This window comes from Ammospiza caudacuta, chromosome 17 (assembly GCF_027887145.1).
Source record: "Ammospiza caudacuta isolate bAmmCau1 chromosome 17, bAmmCau1.pri, whole genome shotgun sequence".
In the NCBI taxonomy this organism is placed as follows: Eukaryota; Metazoa; Chordata; class Aves; order Passeriformes; family Passerellidae; genus Ammospiza; species Ammospiza caudacuta.
The window spans coordinates 2715778-2739029 of NC_080609.1; the positions used below are offsets into that span (position 1 = coordinate 2715778).

General features: G+C 55.2%; 2 protein-coding genes across 2 annotated transcripts; one reads left to right on the top strand and one right to left on the bottom strand.

The window, feature by feature from the left end:
- Positions 1 to 196: 196 nt before the first annotated feature.
- Positions 197 to 19456, top strand: CCDC78 (coiled-coil domain containing 78). The gene is made up of 15 exons (XM_058816284.1): positions 197 to 229; positions 615 to 743; positions 914 to 1000; positions 1199 to 1378; positions 5660 to 5803; positions 5884 to 5934; positions 6561 to 6649; positions 8318 to 8387; positions 8764 to 8883; positions 9653 to 9864; positions 10638 to 10803; positions 15132 to 15248; positions 16591 to 16691; positions 18300 to 18426; positions 19451 to 19456. Exons 1-15 carry the CDS (start codon positions 197 to 199, stop codon positions 19454 to 19456), a joined length of 1632 nt encoding a protein of 543 aa, XP_058672267.1.
- Positions 19166 to 23027, bottom strand: ANTKMT (adenine nucleotide translocase lysine methyltransferase). The gene is made up of 5 exons (XM_058816135.1): positions 22795 to 23027; positions 21554 to 21658; positions 20784 to 20924; positions 20195 to 20245; positions 19166 to 19656 (listed from the first exon to the last, which is right to left on the bottom strand). The coding sequence occupies exons 1-5, from the start codon at positions 22978 to 22980 to the stop codon at positions 19468 to 19470; spliced, it is 672 nt and encodes a 223-aa protein (XP_058672118.1). The 5' UTR covers positions 22981 to 23027; the 3' UTR covers positions 19166 to 19467.
- Between the last annotated feature and the right edge of the window lie 225 nt (positions 23028 to 23252).

Genomic DNA, 23252 nt, shown 5'->3' on the forward strand with positions numbered 1-23252 from the left:
AGAGGGATGTCCTGAATTCCAATACCCAGGGTGGCTGGAAGGTTTGGAGCCACCTTAAAATGCAGGTGGAAGCCTCTGGTAACCAGAGTTGGTAGCAACAGTGCTGAACCTCCTTGGAGAAATCCCTTGGAGATCCTTCCTGGGCTCCTCAGTCGCTGCCTGCCCAGCCCTGAGCAGAGCCCTGGCCTCTGAGCACATGGATCCTGGAATTACTGCAGAGAATGAGAGTGTGAGTATCCTGACAGAGCACCCTGCTGCCCAAAAATCCAGCTGTGAACGTCTGCAGCCCCTTCCCAGCCCATGGAACCAGCACTCTGCCAAGGAAATCCTCAGCACAGGGGAGAAATGGCTGCTGGAAGCCTGGCTGGGATATGTCCAGGCTCTGAAAAGCTGGATGTGCAGGGATGGGATCTGTCAGGCCCTGGAAAGCTGGATGTGCAGGGATGGGATCTGTCAGGCTCTGAAAAGCTGGATGTGCAGGGATGGGATCTGTCAGGCTCTGAAAAGCTGGATGTGCAGGGTTGGGATCTGTCAGGCTCTGAAAAGCTGGATGGGCAGGGCTGGGATGGGCAGGGGGAGAGCAGGGCCCAGCTGGAGCTGCTCTGTGCCCCCAGGTGCAGCTGGAGGACAGGAACCAGGAGGGGCAGCAGCCTGGAGACCCACAGGAGGAGATGGAGGAACTGCCTGGCTCCAGCGTGGACTTCCCAGTCAGGATGGTCCTGAGTGAGGAGGAAAAACTGAAGGTAAAACTTTGGGAGTCGGAGGGAACCGAGCTGTGATGGCCACTGGATCCACAGAGGGAAATCTGAAAATTCCTCCTTCTGGGGGAGCTGTGTTGTGCTCAGACATCCATCCATGGCCTTCACTGGTCTCAGAACCCATCCATGACCTTCACTGCCTTTGTGTCCCTCAGATTTCCAAAGACCTGGTGGATCTCCAGATCGAGACAAACAGGATGAAGGAGCGTTATGAGACAGAGAACTTCCAGCTGAAAACCATGGTACCTCTTTGGGAACAGCCCCTTCCAGCCCTGCAGCCCCTTCCCCAGCGCTGCAGCTCCCAGCACACCCCTGTGCCCTGCTGCCATCTCCTCCTGGCTTGAGAGGGAGCTGAATCCCCCAGATCCCGAGGAATTCCCGTGAAATCCGCTCTGGTTTGGGGCTGGCGGTGCTGCCCTGACCCTGCTGTCCCTGCGCAGATGCAGGAGCTGGAGAGGCGGGTGCAGGAGCTGGAGCAGGGCCGGGATTCCCTGCGGGAGGAGCGGGATTCCCTGCGGGAGCGCCTGCAGAGCCTGGAGAGCAGCCGGCAGGAGCTGGGGCAGGAGTTCATCATCCTCAAGAGCAACTACCTGGCCCTGGGCAGGGAGCTGGACAAGGAGGTGAGGAGGCTGCAGGGATCATCCCAGAGCTCATCCCAGGGGTTATCCCACAGTTCCAGCTCCACCTCACCTTCCCTGGCTGCAGGGGCTTTGCTTGGCTTTCATTTGTGCAGCCCCATCACAGCTCAGGTCTAGAGAGGCTTCGCATGCAATTGTACCAAGGTTCTTGTTGAGGGATCTCTTAAATGTCACCAAGTCCACAAGAACCACCCAGTGCCACCCCCTGCCATGGCAGGGACACCTTCCACTGTCCCAGCCTGGCCTTGGGCACTGCCAGGGATCCAGGGGCAGCCACAGCTGCTCTGGGCACCCTGTGCCAGGGCCTGCCCACCCTCACAGGGAACAATTCCTCATTCCCAATATCCCATCCATCCCTGCCCTCTGGCAGTGGGAGCCATTCCCTGTGTCCTGTCCCTCCATCCCTTGTCCCCAGTCCCTCTCCAGCTCTCCTGGAGCCCCTTTAGGCCCTGGCAGGGGCTCTGAGGTGTCCCTGGAGCTTCTCCTCTCCAGGTGAGCACCCCCAGCTCTGCCAGCCTGGCTCCAGAGGGGCTCGAGCCCTTGGGGCATCAGGGATGGGTTCCCCTGGACTCTCTCCAGCAGCTCCAGGTCCTGCTGCTGTTGTTCCCCAGGGCTGGGGCAGCTCTGCAGGTGGAGTCTCATCTGAGGGGACAGAGGAGCACAATCCCCCCTCCTGCTGCCTGGGGGGCTCAGCCCAGCCCAGAGGGGCTCAGGGTCCCAGCACACCCAGGACATGTCCAGGCTCTGAGCTGTGACACGGCACAGCCTGGGCTGGGGATTGTCCCTGGGTTTGATGTGACACAGCTCCTCTTCACAGGGCCTGCAGACCTGCCCTGGTAACGGGGACAGGGCTGGGGAGAGGAACAGGGAGAGGGATGGGGACAGGAATAGAGACAGGGCTGGGGACAGAGATGGGGACAGGGATGAGGAAAGGGCTGGGGACAGGGCTGGGGACAGGAATAGAGACAGGGCTGGGACAGGCTGGGGATAGGGATGGGGACAGGGCTGGGAACAGAGTTGAGGACAGGACTGGGTGCAGAGATGGGGACAGGGCTGGGACAGGGCTGGGGACAGGGATGGGGACAGGGATGGGAGCAGGAATAGGGACAGGGATGGGAACAGGAATAGGGACAGGGATGAGGACAGAGCTGGGGACAGGGATGAGGACCGGCTGGGGACAGGGATGGGGACAGGGATGAAGACAGGACCTGGGATAGGGCATCGCTGCCCCGCCCGTCCCGTCCCCCCGGCACATCCCTCCGTCCCTCCCTCCCGTTCCCCGGCGCTGCCCGGGGGTCACGGCGGGGCTGCGGGGCCGCTCCCCCGGCGCTGCCAGCCCCCTTTGTTTCCCTTTTTTCTGCTTGGCTTGCGCAGCCCGCACGTGAACGGATTGGAGCCGCTCTCATTGCGGCCGGCGGGAAGGGGCCTGGCAGCTTTCAGGTCGGAAAGTTTATAAAAACCCCGAATTCAAGCCAGTTCCTGACGGTTCCTTAAGGGACAGACACCTTCCCGCTGCCTACTCGCTCAGCAAGGATTAACCGGAGGTTTTGGACCCAGATTTGCGTATTTTTGTGGCTACTTCAATAGCCCTTCCTCTGTCCCCTCCTCTCCCCCCTGCCGCTTCTGCTGTTTTTGAATGGATGGAATGAGGGACACGATGCTGCTCCCTCCCTCCCCCAGCGGCGCTGCTGCCGCAGCTCAGTGACCTGGTTTTCCATGCGCTGGGCTGGATGTGCAGCAGGAATGCTGCCCTGCTCCAGTGTCCGCATGGGCTGTGGCAGAGCAAGGCACTGATCACCCTTGGGCAGACGGCGTTTGTCTCCCAGGAGCTGGGAATCGGGGATTTCTCACAGCTCAGCTCCTGCAGGGGGGGATCCCAGCCCGCGATCCCGCTGCAGCGCAGGGAGGAGCGGCTCAGCCATCAGCGCTCTCGGCTGCCTCTCGTCCCCAAGGGGGTGCAATGTGTTTGTCAAAACCGGCCTTTCCAGGCAGCTGACATCTCTAAATGATGGGTTTAGCGGGCTGGAGGCAATAGCACACGATTTTCACATGGATCCCGGGGTGGCACAGAGGTGAAAGCACGTGGATTCAGTTCTGTGCCAGAGAGCATCCTGAGGAACCGTAGAGTCAAGGAATGCTTTGGGGTGGAAGGAATTTAAACCTACCTGATTCCAGCCCCTGACGGTGTTCACAGGGTTGTTAGGATGAGGGAAGAGATGAGGATCTGACTCCATGTTTCAGAAGGCTTGATTTATTATTTTATTATATATATTAGGTTAAAACTGTACTAAAAGAATAGAATCAGAAGGCTGGCTAAGAATAGAAAAGAAAGAATGATAACAAAGCTTTGTGGTTCGGGCTCTGTGTCCGAGCCAGCTGACTGTGATTGACCATTAATTACAAGCAACCACATGAGGCCAATCACAGATGCACCTGTTGCATTCCACAGCAGCAGGTAATCATTGTTTACATTTTGATCCTGAGGCCTCTCAGCTTCTCAGGAGGAAAAATCCCAAGGAAAGGATTTTCCATAAAAGTTGTCTGCGACGCCTGCCACGGGAAACCTTCCCCAGAGCAGGTTGCTCAGAGTGCTGAAGCAGGGCCAGAAGCCAGAGGTGAATTCCTTGGATGTCCTCCATGTGCCAAGGAGTTTACTCCAGTTCCTTGGCTCCCACTCCCAAAAATCCCCGCCTGAAGCCAGCGAGGCTCCAGCTTGGCAGCCTGGCACTTGTCGGGACATGGGCCTCTTGCTCATTATTTTCCCAGTGCGGACTTTCCCAAAGGAAACGGGAACAGCAGCCTGCGGTTCTGCCCCCTCCCCTTCCCCGGCGCTCCTCTGGGGCAGACAATGAGCCCTTTACACATTCCCAATTACAAGTGCTACTTGTGACCTTGCCAATATGTTGTCATGGCTGCTGGGCGCAGGAGCGGCTCGGAGCGCATTGACGGCCCCGGGGCCGGGAGCAGCCGCAGCCCGGGCTTGTGGCGGCTCCTTTGTGCGGGGATCCCGCGGGATCGGCCCGGGAAGGGCTCCCGGAGATGCCGGGCAGGCACTCGGGGCCTGTTCCTCACTCGCTGTAAATTCTTCCTTTTCAAGGCTCTGACCTTCCCTCGCTCCCCGTTTCCTTCTCCTTTTGTGCCCCGGGCTCGGCGCAGCCCCCGAGGGGACCCAAACGCGCTCTGGGTTTTCCCTGGAGCCGCGCAGGGCTCGGGAGCTCGGGAAAGGCAGCGGAGCCCAACCCTAACCGGGCGCTGCCCCTTTTTATTTTGGCTAAACCGGTCCCTGTGACCCCTGCGATCAAACTGTCAGGGTGACAGCTGCAGATGGATCGCAGGGAGCCGGGAACAAGCGGAGCTGTCCGTGCCGAGCTGTCAGGTCTCACAGCTGTATATCTCACCTCTTTGTCAGCTCCTTTCTCCCCGCTCTCCCCCAGCCCGCCCCGCGCTATCTTTTGATAAGCTATTCTCTCCACGCATGACTCAGATGACCTCTGCCTCCCATCCTCCGATTCACTGCCATGGTAACAATTACTCAAGCTTGTCCCCAGCCATAAACCCCATCAGAGCTTTGTTATCTACACAGAAACCCTCCCGGGAGACATGAATTCCCCCAGTGTTCCCTCCAGATCACCTGGAACGGAGCTTTCCTCGTTCACGTCCTCTTTATCTTCTGGAAATGTGTCACTCCACAGCAGCAGCACTGCTCTGAAACACTGCCCACACTGGCTGTGGGCTGGGGAGAAATCCCATCCAACAGGGAATGTGTCATCTGCAGGGATGATGGATGATGGATGGATGGATCCATGGATGGATTGATCCACAGATGGATGGATCCATGGATGGATGGATGGATGGAGAAGACTTGACACTTCTCCTTGTGCTGTGGAGCCCAGCACTGCTCAAAGCTGCTCCATGGGGAAGGACATTCCTGAAGGGTTGGGAAGCTGAATGGAGGATGCAGGGTGGGGGTGAGGAGGGAGCTGGAGGCTGCAGAGGTGGTGGCAGAGCTGTGCCAGGGCTGGCTCAGGGGTCTGGACTTGAGTGTGGGATGTGCAGAGGGATAACACTCCATGGGAATAACCCTGCTGCCTGGAGTGCATTTCCACGGGAAGCAGAAAATCACTTTGGACATAGGAGACAGAACCAAAATTCAACCTTGATTTGGGGAGGGGGTGCCTGCCTGGGGCACCCACCAGGAGCAGCAGGGATGTGCTGACCAGAGGGGGATTTCAGAAGTTCTCTCCTTCTTGTTTGACCTTGCAGGTGCTGAGGAATGAGGAGCTGACCCAGGAGCTGCTCAGCCTGGCCAAGGAGAGCAGCCTCCCCCCTGGCCTGGCCCATCCCTCCTCCCCGGGGCTGGGAAGAGGCAGAGCAGCAGGACAGCCCCGTTCTGCTCACAGGGGCAAGGTGAGGGACTCTCTGCCCTTCCAGCAGCCCCTCAGAGAACAGGGATCCACCAGGCCCCTTCTTCTCTCTCCCCAAAGCAGCCCAAGGATGCAGCTGCCCCTGAGCACGAGCAGCAGGAGCTGGAAAGAAACGTGAGTGTGTGCAGGGGTCTGCTGCAGGATCCTGGGAAGCAGAGGGGGATGGATTCCAACCCTGGCTGGCACCTCCTGCTGCTAACTTGAGTTTTGTGGATCAGCTGATGCCTTGATTCATTTTAAATCCTTTTTTTAAACCCTGCGGTTACAAAACGAGACAGGAATAGCTGCAGATGTGCAGGCAGAGCTGGGAAGGGCAGAGGTGATTCCCTGGGTCCGTGCCCTGGCAGGGGAACACAGGCAGCAGCTTAGAAGCCACCAAATGCAGAGGAGAAATTTTTCCTCTTCTTTTTCACACTTGAGAAATCTGGGGGTGATGAAGCTCCCAAAACTGAGCGCACAGAGATGGTCCCTGCCTCCTCCCCATCTGCAGCCCTTGCAGAACCAGCCTGGGCTCCTCCACCAGCTCCTGCTGGAATCTGCCTCTCAACGTGAGAGCCACACATGTGCCCCTGCACGTGCCCTGGCTGGCAGCAAACTCCATTCCTGCCCCTCCCAGCCCCACCAGGCCCTCCCCCAGCATGGCACTGCCCGGCTGGACAAGGGCTCAGTCAAGGTTCTCCTCACTTTGTCCTCTCTTCACTCAGCCTTCTGCCTCATCTTCCTCTGCGTTTGTCCCTCAGTTGCCTGGAAACCAGGATCACATAAAAGCAGAGCTGGAAAAGCTGAAGAAAAGGCAGGAGGAGCAGCAGCAGAAGCTGGAGGAGCGAGTGTGAGTGTCCCTGTGCTTGGCCAGGTGTCTGTGGGACTGGATGTGACCCATGCAGCAGGAGGGGAGGCAGCCTGCCTTTGGGGGAACAGGGAAGGAATGAGGCCTGGAAGGAAAACCTGATGGTTTCAAAGCTCTTCAGAGCTGTCAGATGGAAGTTGGTGGTGTCCAGGGACACCTTGAAAATCCACTCTCTGTGACACACAGCAAATGTGTGACATCCCAGAGATTAATGTAGCCCAGCCCTTGCCCACAGAGGGGCTTTTCCATCACCTTGGAATGGGGTTGATGTCCCAGGAAAGGCTGCCCTGTGACGGTGTTCACAGGGGTTCTTGGATGAGGGAAGAGATGAGGATCTGACTCCATGTTTCAGAAGGCTGATTTATTATTTTATGATATATATTACATTAAAATTATACTAAAAGAATAGAAGAAGAGGTTTCATCAGAAGGCTGGCTAAGAATTGAATAGGAAAGAATGATAACAAAGGTTTGTGGCTCAGCTCTGTGTCCAAGCCAGCTCATTGTGATTGGCCATTAGTTAGAAACATCCAACATGAGACCAATCCCAGATGCACCTGTTGCATTCCACAGCAGCAGATAATCATTGTTTACATTTTGTCCCTGAGGCCTCTCAGCTTCTCAGGAGGAAAAATCCTAAGGAAAGGATTTTCCATAAAAGATGTCTGTGACACTGCCCCATCAGGAATGCTGCAGGACCCGACCCTCTGAACTGTGCAGGGTGTTCATCCTCACTGGGGAGAGGTTTTGTGGCACTGGTTTATGCACATTTGGAGGCTGGCAGCTGCTGCTGGGAGATTTCTGTCATTCCAAAGTGATTTTCTTCCCAAAGCTGCCTGTGTTGGACCTATGGAGAATCACAGAACCCCAGAAAGGGTTGGGTTGGAAGGGACCCTAAACCCCATCTGCCTTGCCATGGACAGGGACACCTTCCACTATCCAGGGTTGTTCCAAGCTCCATCCAGCCTGGCCTTGGGATGGGATGGAGAATATGAAAAATGTCAATCACTTGTTTTTAGAATTTTAAAAGTTTAATAGTAATAAAATGTTTAAAAAATAGTAACACAATTAGAGTAATAATAATTTGGACAAATTGAATTAGGATAATATGAGACAATAAATACAAAGAGTTATGGATGTCCAGGTACCTCTTTCTGGACAGCATAAGCCTGAAAAAGGACACACATTAACAGAGTATTAACCCTTATAAATAACAGCCTGTTGCATATTCATACACCTCATACATGATGCTTAAATTTCATTTAAATACAGGATTCTGTCTGGTCATCATCAACTTCTTCCTCTGAATCCTAACAGCGCCTTTGAGGCAGGAAGAAGTTCATTTCTTCTGATAAGAAGGCAATAAATTCTCTTTCTCTGAAAGATTCAGGTGTCCTGTGGCTGCTCTCTCACTGCGAGTCCTTTCTTTAAAAAAGTACCCTACATAGCACAATTTCTATTTTAACAATTTTTATAACCCAAAACTATATTTACCACGGTACTAAAGAGAATTAACCCAGCATCACTTTCTAACACAACACATACAATATTCATTTGACTATTTGCGAAAAGCCAACCATAAAATACATGCATTTTTCACAGAGAATGAGTTAGGGCAGTTCAATAACCCATTCTCCCGCTGCGTGTGCAGGCTGGCGCTGGGGCAGGAGCTGCAGGAGGCGAAGGGAGCGGCCGGGGCCGTGCGGGCAGAGCACTCAGCGGTGAGCAGGGATGCAGCCCCACAGCATCCTCCAGGCTGGGGTGCCCCACTCCCGGCCCCCCAGCTCCTCTCCCTCTGCAGGGAGCTTGGCACACCCAGCTCCTCCCGTGCAGGTTCCCCCTGCACGTGGTGGAAGCGCTGCCTGCAGAGCCGGTGGGAGGAATTTTGCTCGCTGGTTTTCCATAAAGAGTTGGTGGCATCACCGGGGTGCGGGGTGGCAAATGACAGAAAGTGGCAGGGGAATGGGGATTCTAAATATTTCCAGTGGGTTCCTCTGAAAACCCGGGAGCTTCCCAGCTCTAGTGAAGGCAGATACCTGGGAATGAAGGCCCTCAGCCCTTAGGAGTGTCTCAGCAGGGTTTCTGTGTCTGTGCCAGGTGCTGCTCTCGGCCCGGCTGCGCGAGGTGGAGGCAGAGAACGCGCGGCTGCAGCTGCAGCTGAAGGAGCTGAACGAGGAGTATCGGTGCCGGCTGGCACAGTGCCTGGGGGACCTGGCTGTGGGTACCCCCGGGAGGGGCACAGAGCCATCCTCAGTGGGGAGGGATTGACAAGGATCGTGTATTCCAACTCCCAGCCCTGCCCAGACACCCCAACAATCCCACCTGGGCATCCCTGTCCAAGCTCTCCTGGAGCTCTGGCAGCCCCGGGGCTGTGCCCATTCCCTGGGGAGCCTGGGCAGTGCCAGCACCCTCTGGGGAAAGAACCTTTCCTGAGATCCAACCTAAACCTCCCCTGACACAGCCCCAGCTGTTTCCTCAGGCATCTCCATACTGGCACCCTCCTCTTGTAGGCTGCAGCCAATAAATTAGAGTAAATACATAAGGAAATGTATTTTAAATCCCTGTAATCTGACCAAGAAAAGTCCCAGCAGAAGCCCACTGACAATCCAGGAAATCTGCATAAGGGAGCTGCCATAGAACCATGGAATGGGTTGGAAGGGACTTTAAAGGCCATCCAGTTCCATCCTTGCCATGGGCAGGGACACCTTCCACTAGAGAATGTGACTCCAAGCCCTGTCCAAGGGTTGGGTTGGAAGGGACCCTAAAGCCCATCTCCCTTGCCATGGGCAGGGACACCTCCCACTAACCTAGGTTGTTCCAAGCCTCGCCTTGGGCACTGCCAGGGATCCACGGGCAGCCACAGCTGCTCTGGGCACCCTGTGCCAGGGCCTGCCCACCCTCACAGGGAACAATTCCCAATTCCCATGTCCCCTCTAACCCAGTGGGAAGCCATTCCCCCTGGATTTCCCTCTCTGTGCATTTACAGAACTACATGGACAGCAAACCCAGCAGCGTGCCAGGACACAGCAAAGCCCCAGGTGGCCACGCTGCCATGCAGAGCTTTGTGGACAGCATGCTCAGGGACATCCAGGCCTCCTACAGGCGCCGTGAGGAGCAGCTGGCCCGGGCAGCCCGGGGCTACAAGAAACGCCTGAAGGAGCTGGCCAAGAAACACGAGAACCTGCTCATTGCCTATGGGTAAACCCCAGCAGCTCCTCCTCCTCCTCAGGGCCAGCTGGAAAAACCCCCCAGCAGCCAATCCTGCCCTGGGAGGAGGCAGGCATGGCTCCCAGCTGGAGCAGAGGGTCTGGGATGCACATTGATGCCCCTGCTCCTGGCAATCTGGAATGCACATTTATCCCCCCTGTTCCTGAACGCACATTTATCCCCCTGCTCCCGAATGCACATTTATCCCCCTGTTCCTGGCAATCTGGAATGCACATTGATCCCCCTGCTCCTGAATGCCCATTGATCCCCCTGCTCCTGAATGCACATTTATCCCCCTGCTCCTGGCAATCTGGAATGCACATTGATCCCCCTGCTCCTGAATGCACATTGATCCCCCTGCTCCTGGCAATCCAGCACCAAGCTGCCTCCAGCTGCACGTCAGGGTGCTCTGGACCCCGTGGAACTGCTTTGCACATATGTTCCTCCCACTCCCAACGCAGGGTGAGAGATTGAGCCCACGGCGGATGGTGTGGAAAGGCAGAGGTACCACAAATAGCTCCACCTCCCAGCCCGTCCCTGCGGCGCTCGCAGCGCTCTCGGCAGCTTGGGCTGTGGGAAGCAGCAGAAATACCCGTGGTAGAAAAGCCACAAATAGCTCTGGGACAAGCTCCCCTCGGAAACTCTCCCACTTTCCCTTTGCAGGTGGCCAGAGCCAGCGGGTCCCAGTGAGTGGCGCCCCCGGGAGCAGCAGAGCTCTGGTGGTGTCACCCCGAGGGACAGACAGTGACCCTGTGCTGTTTCAGGCTGCAGCGGGAGCAGATCCGCGCCCTGGGCAGCACTGCCATGGACTGTGGCCCTGCCGAGCTCCACCTGACCATCACTGACCCTGAGCTGCTGCCAAACAGCTCCCGGGAGCTGAACCGCCTGCGCCAGCACAAGGCATGGCTGGAGCTGCAGCTGCAGGAGCTGCAGCAGGTAGGGAGGGAGCTGGGAACAGTGCCACGAGCCCTCTCCTTAGGGCATTTGTAGCATTGGTTAGGTTGGAAAACCCCTCTCAGGGCTTTTGTAGCATTGGTTAGGTTGGAAAAGCCCTCTGAGATCACCAAGGCCAACTGTTCCCTGTGACGGTGTTCACAGGGGTCTCAGGCTGAGGCAAGAGATGAGGATCTGACTCCATGTTTCAGAAGGCTGGTTTATTATTTTATTATATATATTACATTAAAACTATACTAAAAGAATAGAAGAAAATATTTCCTCAGAAAGCCGGCTAAGAATAGAATAAGAAAGAATGATAACAAACGTTTGTGGCTTGGACTCTCTGTCTGAGCCAGCTGACTGTGATTGGCCATTAATCAGAAACAACCACATGAGACCAATCACAGATGCACCTGTTGCATTCCACAGCAGCAGATAATCATTGTTTACATTTTTTCCTGAGGCCTCCCAGCTTCTCAGGAGGAAAAATCCTAAAGAAAGGATTTTCCATAAAAGATGTCTGTGACAGTTCCTCCAGCACTGCCAAGGCCACCACTCAACCATGTCCCCAAGTGCCACATCCACGCTCTCCCTGAGGGTTTGCTGTGCCTGGGCCACAGGCAGGGGACACAGCAGTCACCTCCATGTGACAGAATCACGGAGTCATGCAATGGGTTGGGTTGGAAGGGGCCTTAAAACTCATCTTCTTCCACCCTGTGTTGTGACTCCACAAAGGGGGGATCAATGCCACAGTCAGGATTGCTATTTATGGTATTTGCAGGGATTTTCAGGATGAGGTGAGAGATGAGAATTTGATTCTATATTTTTTGAAGGTTGATTTATTATTTTATGTTATTATATTATAACAAAGAATACTAATATAATTATATATTATATATAATTATATACTAATATATACTGTATTATACATCTACTAATATATATGCATATAATGTATTGATATATATCATATTATAGATTTATATATAATTTATATGTAAATATATCTTTATATATAAATTATATAAAATTATGTACAATACATTATATAAATATATAATAAATATCTATTTATATACATTTTTAATATATATATAGTATTTAATAACTAGCATTATACTAATACTGAAATATATATATTAGCATAGTATATAGTAATATATACTATATATAAAATACATACAGTATTTATTAGCATATATTATATTATATTATATTATATTATATTATATTATATTATATTATATTATATTATATTATATTATATTATATTATATTATTACTGAAACTATACTAAAAAATAGAGAAAAATCCAGACAGGAGGTTTAATAAGAATGATAATAAAAGCTCGTGACTCTTCAGAGCTTTGACATAGCTGGCTGTGATTTGTCATTAATTAAAAGAATTCACATGTTGGATAAACAATCTTTAGACTACATTTTAGAGTAGTAAACACAGGAGAAGTTGAGGCTTCTCAGCTTCCCAGGAGAAAATCCTGGGTAATGAGGATTTTTCAGGAAATATGACAGTGACACCACCATTGCCATGGCAGGGACACCTTTCCACCATCCCAGGTGGATCCAGGACCTGTTCAGCCTGGCCTTGGACACTGCCAGGGATGGGGAAATGTCCTCCCCCTGGGCAAATGTGGGCCTTGATTTGCACAGGATGCATTTATTTAGAAATTCAGAGGAGGGGAGACCTGAAACCTTCAGACTGTACAACCCCTGGTTTCCTTGCCCTGGCACTGGCAGCTGTGGGAGTGCTGGGATGCCTTGTGCCACTTCCAAGGGCACAGAAAAGAGGGATAATGTCATTTTGCGTGTGCAGACAGTGACAGGACAAAGGGAATGGATTTAACTAACAGAGGAGAGATTTAGGTTGGATGTTAGGAAGGAATTGTTCCCTGGCAGGGTAGGATGGGATATTGGGAATGAGGAATTGTTCCCTGTGAGGGTGGGCAGGCCCTGGCACAGGGTGCCCAGAGCAGCTGTGGCTGCCCCTGGATCCCTGGCAGTGCCCAAGGCCAGGCTGGGCAGGGCTGGGAGCAGCCTGGGACAGTGGGAGGTGTCCCTGCCATGGCAGGGGTGGCACTGGGTGGGCTTTAAGGACTTGATGATGGCAGGATCTGGGATTGCAATGGGTTCATGTTCACAGGAATTCTGCTCTTCCTTTGCCTCCAGAAAAGCCCGAAAGGAGCCTCTGCCCTCGCAGCGCCTCCGGAGCAGTAAGTGCTGCTTCTGCCTTGGGATTTTTGACATTCCAAATTCCCATGGATGTGTGGGTTGAGGGATCCTGATTGCCTGGCTGGAGGCAGCCATAGGCAGGGAAAGGAGCTGCTGGAGCTGTGTGGGAAGAGGAGGCAGCTGTCCCCTCTCCTGCAGGAAGGGACTTGGTCACTGGGCCTGGATCCAAGAAAGCTCTTAAGCACATATTTGATTTAATCGTGTTTTTAGCCCCACTGACCTCTTTGAAAGCCCAAGTTAAGCACATGCCCAAGTGTTTTGGTGGATCACAACCTGAGAAAGGCCTGTGAGACACCACCAATTTGGGATGGTTCTATTTTTCCTCCTTCCCAGTGCAGGAGTTGGGCTGGAATCCTTTGGTGCCACTGTGCTGACACCTCCCTGGCATCCCAATAAACCCTGAAATTCCTAAATTTTGATGTGTCTCTTCCCCTGCTCCATTATCCTGCTAAAACTCAACCAGTTATAGCTGTGGAGGGGTGGAACAAAGCATGAGAGAAACCTGAGCTGGGGTTTCCAGCCCTTTAAAAGACATGGTCACCTAGAAAACATGTCAGATATTCCATTAGCTGGATGCCAGCACTGAGGAGTGGGTGAGTGCTAGAGCCCCTGGGCTCTGGAGGGGTGTCTTGAGCCCCAACCAGGCTCTGCCATGTGTTCCACACTGAAAATAGCAGTGTCCGTGAGGAAATGCAGCAATTTGGGCAGGCACCACAGGAGCAGGGCATGCAAGGTCCAGAACTTGAATTTCAGTGATGCATTTCATCATTTGGGGGTTTTTTTTAAGCTGCCATGAGACCCCACACACTCCAAATTCTGCTGGGTTAATTTGTGTGTATTGCACATTACAGAAATGTGTACAAATCACCAATGAGCCTTGAGCCTTTTGATTTTCCACCATCACTCTCATTCCATGGCTATGACGATGGGAAGATGCCAGCAGTTCACATCCCAGGCAGCAGACAAAGAACTCAATGTTACAACTCACTTTAAAGGTTTTTTGGCCAATCACACAAAGCAGAAGCACACAGAATCACCATAAGCACAGTTAAAACACTGCTTGCTTATTTTGGATACAATACCTGCTTGGGAGCCTTAAAACACAATACACAGGGCTCCATTATTAAGCTTAAAACTTTCTAATATCTTGCTAGATAAACTTTTCTGCAGCTTAGGGGGTTATGCTGGACAAGCATTAATACACAGACCATTGTTCTGTTTGTCCTTGCTTTTCTACTTTTTACATAATTTTTCTGCTGACCAATCTCATGGCTGCTGCTCAGCTCCAATCACAGTCCTGCTGTCTCTGAGGCCTGTCTTTTGCAGCTTCCCCAAACCCTCTGATTTTGTGGATTCCCACAGTGTGCTGTTACCTGGCTCCTCCAGCTGGAGACGGGAGCCCCAGTGTTCCCATAGCCCTAATCCTGGGAATTCTGGTGTTCCCCCAGCCCCAGTTCCCACAGCCTCTCACCTTTGCAGAGCCCAGGCTGGGCTTGGAGGCTGCTGTTGGGAAAATTAATCCACAAACTCCAGAGGTTTATGTCCAAACAGGAGCCATAGGAGTCCTTTTTTAGCTTTATTTGAATAAAGGGAGAGGCCATGGGGCATTCCCTGGGATCTCTCTAATTTTTGGAGGACGCAGCCGCCTTTTAATCCTAATTTCCTGGCTGCATTTCTCTTCTCTCTTTCCCCATATCTTTTTTACAAAAAAAAAAAAAAAAAAAAAAAAAAAAAAAAAAAAAAAGGAAAAATACTCCCAAATATTAAAATGGCATCTACAGAAAATGGTAACATCAGCCACATCTATGTCAGAACAATATTTCCACTCAACAGATTTTCTAAATATGTAACTAGTGCCTTTATTAATAACATGCAAATAACTGAAAACTGCTCATATACCTAAAATGGTGAATTTGTATGTATGGCTGTAGATGTAGATGTGAGTTTATGCATTTATGTGTGTGTGTGTATGTGTATGTATGTCTGCATTCATGGAGACACATAGAGATTTATATATCTGTATATTTGATCTGTGTGGAGCTGTGTGAGCTGTGTGGAGCTGTGTGGTCTCTGCAGGGGCTGGATTTGGTGTCTGGGCATGATCCATGTGAGCTCTTCCCTCTCAGGCAGCTGGATGAGGAGGGCTGGGCAGAGATCAGGAGGAAGCTCCGGGAATTCACACTCAACACCCAGGTAAAGGCTGGAACAGCCAGGCTGATCTCTCACCCACAGGCAGGGATGTGCTGCCTCAGCCCTGCCCTGGGGCTGCTCCAGCCTGAGGGGGAAACTTCCATGGAGTCACAGAAATCCTGAGTGGGAAGGGAAGGGACCCGCAGGGACCATCCAGCCCAGCCCCTCCACAGACACCCCAACAATCCCACCCTGGGCACCCCTGGAGCAGTGTCCAAACCCTCCTGGAGCCCTGGCAGTGCCAGGGCCGTGCCCATTCCCTGGGATCACTCTCCATGCAGCCTTGCTGTGGCCTCAGCCCTCCCAGCTGGTGCTGTCTCCAGGCTAATTTACTGTCCCTGCTCCTAAGGCAAGGAGAGCAGCCCCTTGTCACTCCTGCCCATGTTTCAGAACAACATTTTGGCATCTCTGCAATAAACTGGGGCTGATTGCTGCCCTGTGCTGGCACTGCTGGGACAATTCCAGTCCTGGGGTCAGTTCTGGGCCACTCATGACAGGAAGGACCTGGAGGGGCTGGAGGGGGTCCAGGGGAGGGAACAGAGCTGGGAAGGGGCTGGAGCACCAGGAGGGGCTGAGGGAGCTGGGAAGGGGCTCAGCCTGGAGAAAAGGAGGCTCAGGGGGGACCCTGTGGCTCTGCACAGCTCCTGACAGGAGGGGACAGCCGGGTAAGGGTTGGGCTCTGCTCCCAGGGAACAGGGACAGGAGGAGAGGGAACGGCCTTGAGTGCCAGGGGAGGTTTAGGATGGATATTGGGAAAATTCCTTCATGGGAAGGGTGGTCAGGCACTGGCACAGCTGCCCAGGGCAGTGATGGGGTCACCATCCCTGGAGGGATTTATAGGACATGTGGATGTGGCACTTGGGACATGGGTCAGTGATGGCCTTGGCAGTGCCAGGTTAACACCTGGATCCTCGTGAATTCCTACACAATTCCACCATTCTTTGAGTCTATTTGACCTGGTTCAAGTCTAGGCTGAATCTAAATCAGCTTCCCAGGCCGATTCCTGCTGGCTGCAGGGATATTCCCTTCCATGTCCTGGATATTCCCTTCCATGTGCTGCCTTTCCCTGTGCACAGCAACCTGAGGGAGTGCTCCACCATTCCTTGGGGGTGTAAAGCTTATTCCTTGGGGGTGTAAAGCTTGTTTCTTGGGAGTGTAAAGCTCCACAACTGCATGGGGCCTACCTCTGTGTCCAAAAGAAGGGAGGTGTCATGGCAGAGATGTTGGAGTGGTGGGGAAGTGGTCGGAGGGTCGGACTCACACAGCAAAGAGGGGCAGAGCAACATCACTGCCATGGCACAGATCTCTTTTTTACCACATTTTCTCCATGTTGTGTGCCCTGCAGGAGGAGCTGGAGCAGCAGAGGAGCCAGCTGCTGACCCGGGCTGTGGTGGCAGAGGAGCAGGTGCTGGAGCTGCAGGGATACATCGACCAGCACCTGGCCAGGTGACAGTGGGGACAGCCCTCTCCAGGCTTGTGCCAGTGCTGGCCCCGTGCCCACTGCTGGCCCTGCCACAGCACTGCCCATGTCCCACTGCTCCTGCAGCTGTGCAGGCAGCTGCCACCACCTCTTGTGGCACAGGGCAGCAGGACAGACACGCCCCACACACCACAGGTGTCCTGCCCTGTGAGCTCACCCATCCTTGGGAGGAATCACAATCATGGAAAGGGTTGGAAGGGACACAAATGTTCATGCAGTGCCACCCCTGCCATGGCAGGGACACCTCCCACTGTCCCAGGCTGCTCCCAGCCCTGCCCAGCCTGGCCTTGGGCACTGCCAGGGATCCAGGGGCAGCCACAGCTGCTCTGGGCACCCTGTGCCAGGGCCTGCCCACCCTCACAGGGAACAATTCCTCATTCCCAATATCCCATCCAGCCCTGCCCTCTGGCAGTGGGAGCCATTCCCTGTGTCCTGTCACTTTATGCCATTGTCCAAAGTCCCTCTCCCACTCTCTTGGAGCCCCTTTAAGCACTGGAAGGCACTCTAAAGGTTTCCTTGCAACCTTCACAGGAACCTAAAACCCAAAGCTGAATCTAAAGCCTAAAACCTTAAGAGTTCTTTTATTCCCAGGTTCTAACCTCAGTCCTGCCCCTGATCTGTGTTCCCCTTCCCTGGCTCATCCTGCCCTGGAGCAGGGAGAGCAGTAGGGAGGGAGAGGACCAGCAGGGCAGGTGTGGCAGGGCACGATCCCCCTGCTCCTGCCCTGGGCTGGGTCAGGCTCTGCCCTTGCCTGGCACAGCCCATGAATGCCCTTTCCTTGGGAAAGGCTGTGGGATCTGTGTGCCAGGCTCAGCTCCTGGCATGGCTCATTGCCCAGGGACTGTGAGTGTGTGGGGGTACCAGTTATGGGTTTCACTGGGTCTGGATTGAAGGCACTTGAGACAGTAATTCATGTTCAGACTCAGGTATTTATTATTTCTTATCAGTAAAACAGTCTCACTGCTGTGAGTCCAGCAGCTTCTCATTAGAAGGCACAAAATGGCCAACAATCTCTTGGTACAAGGTCTTTTAAGACTGAACTATCCAATTAAGAACTGAGACCTGGATTATTTTCCCTTTTAACCCAATAACTGATCCCAAAGAGCTGCAATGGGGACTTTTCTGCCCAATTACAAAATGCCACCCAAACCCAAGGAGAAGAAGGAAGAAGAAGCTCAGGACAACACCCTGTGCCCTCCATCTTGCTTCCATCCAGAAGATACCAAAAATCCCAAAACCTCAATTTCTCACCAAGCGACACACCTGCACTACTCTCTATAATCTATTTCACACTTTTGTGGATTCTCGTCTATCTTGAATTTAGGAAACTTTCTCCATGAATGAGGGTCACAGTCAGTGCTGCCCTGGGGGTCAGGGCACCCCAGAGCAGACAGAGAAATATTCCCTGTGGTGTCCTGGGTTTCCATATGTGTCGTGGCAGTGGCACTTCCACACTGCTCATGGTGACAGTGGCACTTCCATGCTGTTTGTGGTGGCAGTGGCACTTCCACACTGCCCGTGGTGACAGTGGCACTTCCATGCTGCCCGTGGTGACAGTGGCAGTTCCACTGCAGGTACAAGCAGGAGATCCTGTGCCTGAGGAAGGCAGAGGGCAGCGAGGTGCCCCCAGTGCCCGGTGCCAGCAGTGCCAGCCAGGAGCCAGAGCAGCCCCAGCCTTGGGAACAGCCCACTGCAGGGAAGGTCTGTGCCCCATGCAGTGCCAGGCACGGATCCTGCTCAGGCTGGGAGTGGGAACAGCCAGAGAAACCTCGTGGGTGTTTCTGCTCTGAATTCACAGGACTGAAATGAGACCAGACAGCGGCAGCTGGGCTGTGCCCTGCAGGAATTCTGCTCCTCCCTGAGCACCCCTGGGACACAGGGAGGGATCCCAGGCAGCTCTGCACTGCTGGGCTGCAGGGACAGCTTCCTCCTCCTGCTGGAATATTTCCCCTGGATGAGACCTGGACCTGGACCAAGGGCTGCTCCTGCCTTGCTCCCCTCACCTGTGAGACACAGCCAGGCTGGCTCAGACCACGATTTGTCCTGGGCCTGGACAAAGGGATGAGCTGCTCTTTTACTGGGAGGGTGGGGAAAGGCTGCCCAGAGCAGCTGTGGCTGCCCCTGCATCCCTGGCAGTGCCCAAGGCCAGGCTGGGCAGGGCCTGGAGCAGCCTGGGACAGTGGGAGGTGCCCCTGCCATGGCATGGGGAGGAACAAGAGCAGCTTCAAGGTCCCTTCAAGATCCCTTACAACCCAGCCCATTCCACGACTCTGTGGTGGGAAAACCCCATTTTCCCCTGTGCTTGAGTGGAAAATGGAATATTAGACTGATGAGCAGGACCAAACTGATCCTGCATGCAGGTGAGCTGGAAAGGATGGCAGAGCAGAGCCAGGAGCAGCAGCTGCTCCAACTCTCAAAGACAAAGCAAAAACCTCAGAGGAACAATCAATCAAAACTTTATTTTTAAAACTTCAATTGAAATAAAGCAGCAATCATCTAAAAAGAGGCACTGGAGTTTCACCCCTTAAATCCTGCGTTAACCCCAGGATTTCCAGGTGTGATTTTCTCCTCTCTTGCTTTGCTCACACTCTGGAAAAATGAAGATCTGCCACCCTGCAAGTCCCCAGGAGAAATGCTGGCCAAGCACTTCCGTCCTGAGCTGAGCCAAGGGCTGGAGTGGCACTGACCCTTAATGCCAGGCTTAAGGAGGCTGTTGTTAAACTAGGCTTAACGAGGCTGGGCTCAGACCTGGCTTTGCTGGGCCCTGCCCTGCACTTCCCTCCGCACCTCCTTGATGTCATAGGCCCAGACCTGGTCCAGGCCCTGGCCCAGGGTGCAGCTGGGGCTCCAGGAGGGGAAGGGGTAGCGGCCGGCCACCACCCGCGCGTCGTCGGGCAGTTCTGCCAGGAGCTTGGTGGCCAAGGGAGGCTTCTGGGGAGAGAGACACAGCCAGGGACAGGAGGCAGCATTAGGACACGGTCACACAGTGACAGACCCACCAGGGACCCTCTGGGACATCTACCCTTCAAAGCAGAGGGCTGGTACTGGCCCGGGCTAAGGCTGGGACTTGGAGCAACAGGACAAGAGGAACGGCCTCAAGTGGCACCAGTGGAGGTTCAGGTTGGATATTGGGAAAATTTCTTCCCTGAAATGGTGGTCAGGCACTGGCACAGCTGCCCAGGGCAGTGGTGGGGTCACCATCCCTGCAGGGCTTTAACATGGATGTGGCACTTGGGGACATGGCTCAGTGCTGGAGGAACTGCAGGACTTCAACCCAGAGGGATTTTCCAACCTCCATGATTCCATAAATCCAAATGCTGCGCAGCACCAAACCACTCAGCCACAGGGATTCCCACCTGGCCTTATTCCACCCCTTATTCCACCCATTCCACCCTCATTTCACCTCTGTTTCCCAAGAAGCCCCCGGGAGCTGGCCCAGAAGAGCTCAGGGTGTGAGGGGCTGACTCACCACGCTGGGGGCCAGGAACACAATCACGTTGTGGCAGTCAGAGAGATTCACCTTAAAACAGAAGGAAAAGGGCAATAACGAGCAGCAGGCAGAGCAGGAACAGCTGCTTGAGCGTCCAAACCCTGTGGGTGATCTTTGGAACCTTGCAGGGATCAAAGATGCCACAAAAGATGTGGGATGGGGAAGTGGGGGTGTGAAAGCAGCACGTCTTGGGAAACACCTGCCTGCAGCACCATCCCAGACCCACATTCCCTGATGGATTCTCTCTGGTCAGGCTGCAAATACCTCATGGCAGCCTGAGAAGCTCATGCCTGCAGGTGAGTCTGTCAGCAGCACCCAGACCTCTCCTCAGAGCTGCTCCAAGCAGCAGAACTGGCCACGGGCTGCTGCCCCAGCTGGCATTCCCTGGAAAGGAGGACGGATTTCCACCTCCCAGCTGGCATTCCCTGGAAAGGAGGACGGATTTCCACCTCCCAGGAGCAGTGTGGGATGGGGAAGGAGCAAGCAGCCATCAGCAAATCCATCCTGGAGATGCAAACAGAGCTCTGGCCCTGCCCTGAGCACACCCAGACCCTCGGGATGCTGTTACCTTCCACAGATCCCTCTTCAGGAAGGAGATCTTGCCGTGGTAGCCAGCCCTCCAGGCACGGTAGTTGGCCAGGCACAGTAGCCAGGGGTTGAGTTCATAGCCCAGGGCTGGCCTCAGCCCCTCCTTGTAAGCCTCGAGCACCTGCACAGGAGAGAGGGAGAGAGGGAGGGCTGAAAGCCAAAGCAGCTCAGTGCTGAGTGTGGGGCAGGATTTGGGAGGGCAGGATTTGGCTGCCTAGCTGCACCCACCCCATCCTGCAGGTTCACAGGCAGGGTGACCTTGGAGCTCAGCACCACCCAGAGCCCTCACTGCCACCCTGCTCCCTGCATGCATCTTTTGGGGCTGCCAAAGACCACCTATGGCCATCTAGAGCCACCCTGGACCAGCTAGGGCTGCCTAGAACCACCTGGGGCTGTCTAGAGCCACCTAGGACCATGCTGGGTCACCAAGGACTACCAAGGACAGTCTAGGAATATTTAAGACAGTCTAGGGCCACCAAGGACAGTCTAGGACCACCTAGGACAGTTTAGGACCACCTAGGACAGCCTAGGACCATCTAGGACAGTCTAGTGACACCTAGAGACATCCAGGACAATCTAGAACCACCTACAGCTGTCTAAGACCATCGAGGACGCTCTGGGACCACCGGAGATGGTCCTTGCCACCCAGAAGCCAGGCACAAACCCAGCAGCAGCAGGGTGTGGGTGTCCCCTCCACCCTCCCTGCCCTTTGCCCACCCCGGACACCCCAATTTCCCTCAGAACCCTTACAAGCCGTCCATCTCCGGATCCCAGATCGACGGTCTTGCCGGCACGGCCCCGCAGCAGCGCCAGGGTGTTGGCCACCTGCCGGGGGCTGGAGGGCTGGTACGGCACCTGCGGGGGCACAGCGGCTCAGGGGGGCCGGGATCGGTGTCCTGGGGGTTTGGGGTGCCGGTACCGGCAGGCACAGCGGGTCAGGGGGACAGGCCTCGGGATCAGGGTGCCGGTACCTGCAGGCACAGGGGTCAGGGGATCGGGGATCGGGGTGCCGGTACCTGCAGGCACAGGGGTCAGGGGATCGGGGTGCCGGTACCGGCAGGCACAGGGGGATTGGGGTGCCGGTACCGGCAGGCACAGGGGTTCGGGTGCCGGTACCTGCAGGCACAGGGGGTCAGGGGATCAGGGTGCCGGTACCTGCAGGCACAGGGGTTCGGGGTGCCGGTACCTGCAGGCACAGGGGGTCAGGGGATCAGGGTGCCGGTACCTGCAGGCACAGGGGTTCGGGTGCCGGTACCTGCAGGCACAGGGGTCAGGGTATCGGGGTGCCGGTACCTGCAGGCACAGGGGTTCGGGGTGCCGGTACCTGCGGGCACAGGGGGTCAGGGGATCAGGGTGCCAGTACCTGCAGGCACAGGGGTTCGGGGTGCCGGTACCGGCAGGCACAGCGGGTCAGGGGGACAGGCCTCGGGATCAGGGTGCCGGTACCTGCAGGCACAGGGGTCAGGGGATCGGGGATCGGGGTGCCGGTACCTGCAGGCACAGGGGTCAGGGGATCGGGGTGCCGGTACCGGCAGGCACAGGGGGATTGGGGTGCCGGTACCGGCAGGCACAGGGGTTCGGGTGCCGGTACCTGCAGGCACAGGGGGTCAGGGGATCAGGGTGCCAGTACCTGCAGGCACAGGGGTTCGGGGTGCCGGTACCTGCAGGCACAGGGGTTAGGGTATCGGGGTGCCGGTACCGGCAGGCACAGGGGGATCAGGGTGCCGGTACCTGCAGGCACAGAGGGTCAGGGTATCGGGGTGCCGGTACCTGCAGGCACAGGGGTCAGGGTATCGGGGTGCCGGTACCTGCAGGCACAGGGGTCAGGGTATCGGGGTGCCGGTACCTGCAGGCACAGGGGTTCGGGGTGCCGGTACCGGCAGGCACAGGGGTCAGGGTATCGGGGTGCCGGTACCGGCAGGCACAGGGGTCAGGGTATCGGGGTGCCGGTACCTGCGGGCACAGGGGTCAGGGGCTCGGGGTGCCGGTACCTGCAGGCGCAGCGGGACGCGGCGGAAGCCGGGCATCAGCAGCACGGCCCAGGTTGCCCACACGGCCGCCCCGCTGGCCGCCGCCAGAGCCAGCAGCCCCCGGCCGCCCAGCGCCGCCCCGGGACGGGCCCAGCTCGGCTCGCCCGGCTCGCCCGGATCCCAGCCCGGGTCCATGGCCGGCTCCATGGCCGCCGGAAGGGGAGGGCAGCACGGCCGGGCGCCTTCCGCCGGGACACCGGGGACACGGGAGGGACACGGGCCGGGCACGGGGATGGGGACAGGAGGGACACGGTCCCGGGGAATCCGCGCTGCCCCCGCCCCGGGGCTGCGGGAGGGACACAGCCGGGCATGGAGTGTGCGGGTGTGCACAGGGGTGTGAGAGTGTGTGTGTGTGTGTGTGTGTGTGTGTGTGTGTGTGTGTGGGTGGGTGGGTGGGTGGGTGTGTGTGTGGGTGTGTG

Bases quoted from the DNA above. Each gene is read 5' to 3' on its own strand.
- CCDC78 (XM_058816284.1), top strand. From the start codon at position 197: ATGGATCCTGGAATTACTGCAGAGAATGAGAGT. The intron at 1,001-1,198 runs GTACCTCTTTGG...GTCCCTGCGCAG, and splicing joins ACTTCCAGCTGAAAACCATG to ATGCAGGAGCTGGAGAGGCG. The intron at 8,884-9,652 runs GTGGGTACCCCC...GTGCATTTACAG, and splicing joins AGTGCCTGGGGGACCTGGCT to AACTACATGGACAGCAAACC.
- ANTKMT (XM_058816135.1), bottom strand. From the start codon at position 22,980: ATGGAGCCGGCCATGGACCCGGGCTGGGATCCGGGCGAGCCGGGCGAG. The intron at 20,925-21,553 runs GTAAGGGTTCTG...TCTCCTGTGCAG, and splicing joins GATCCGGAGATGGACGGCTT to GTGCTCGAGGCTTACAAGGA. The intron at 20,246-20,783 runs GTAACAGCATCC...TTCTGTTTTAAG, and splicing joins TGAAGAGGGATCTGTGGAAG to GTGAATCTCTCTGACTGCCA.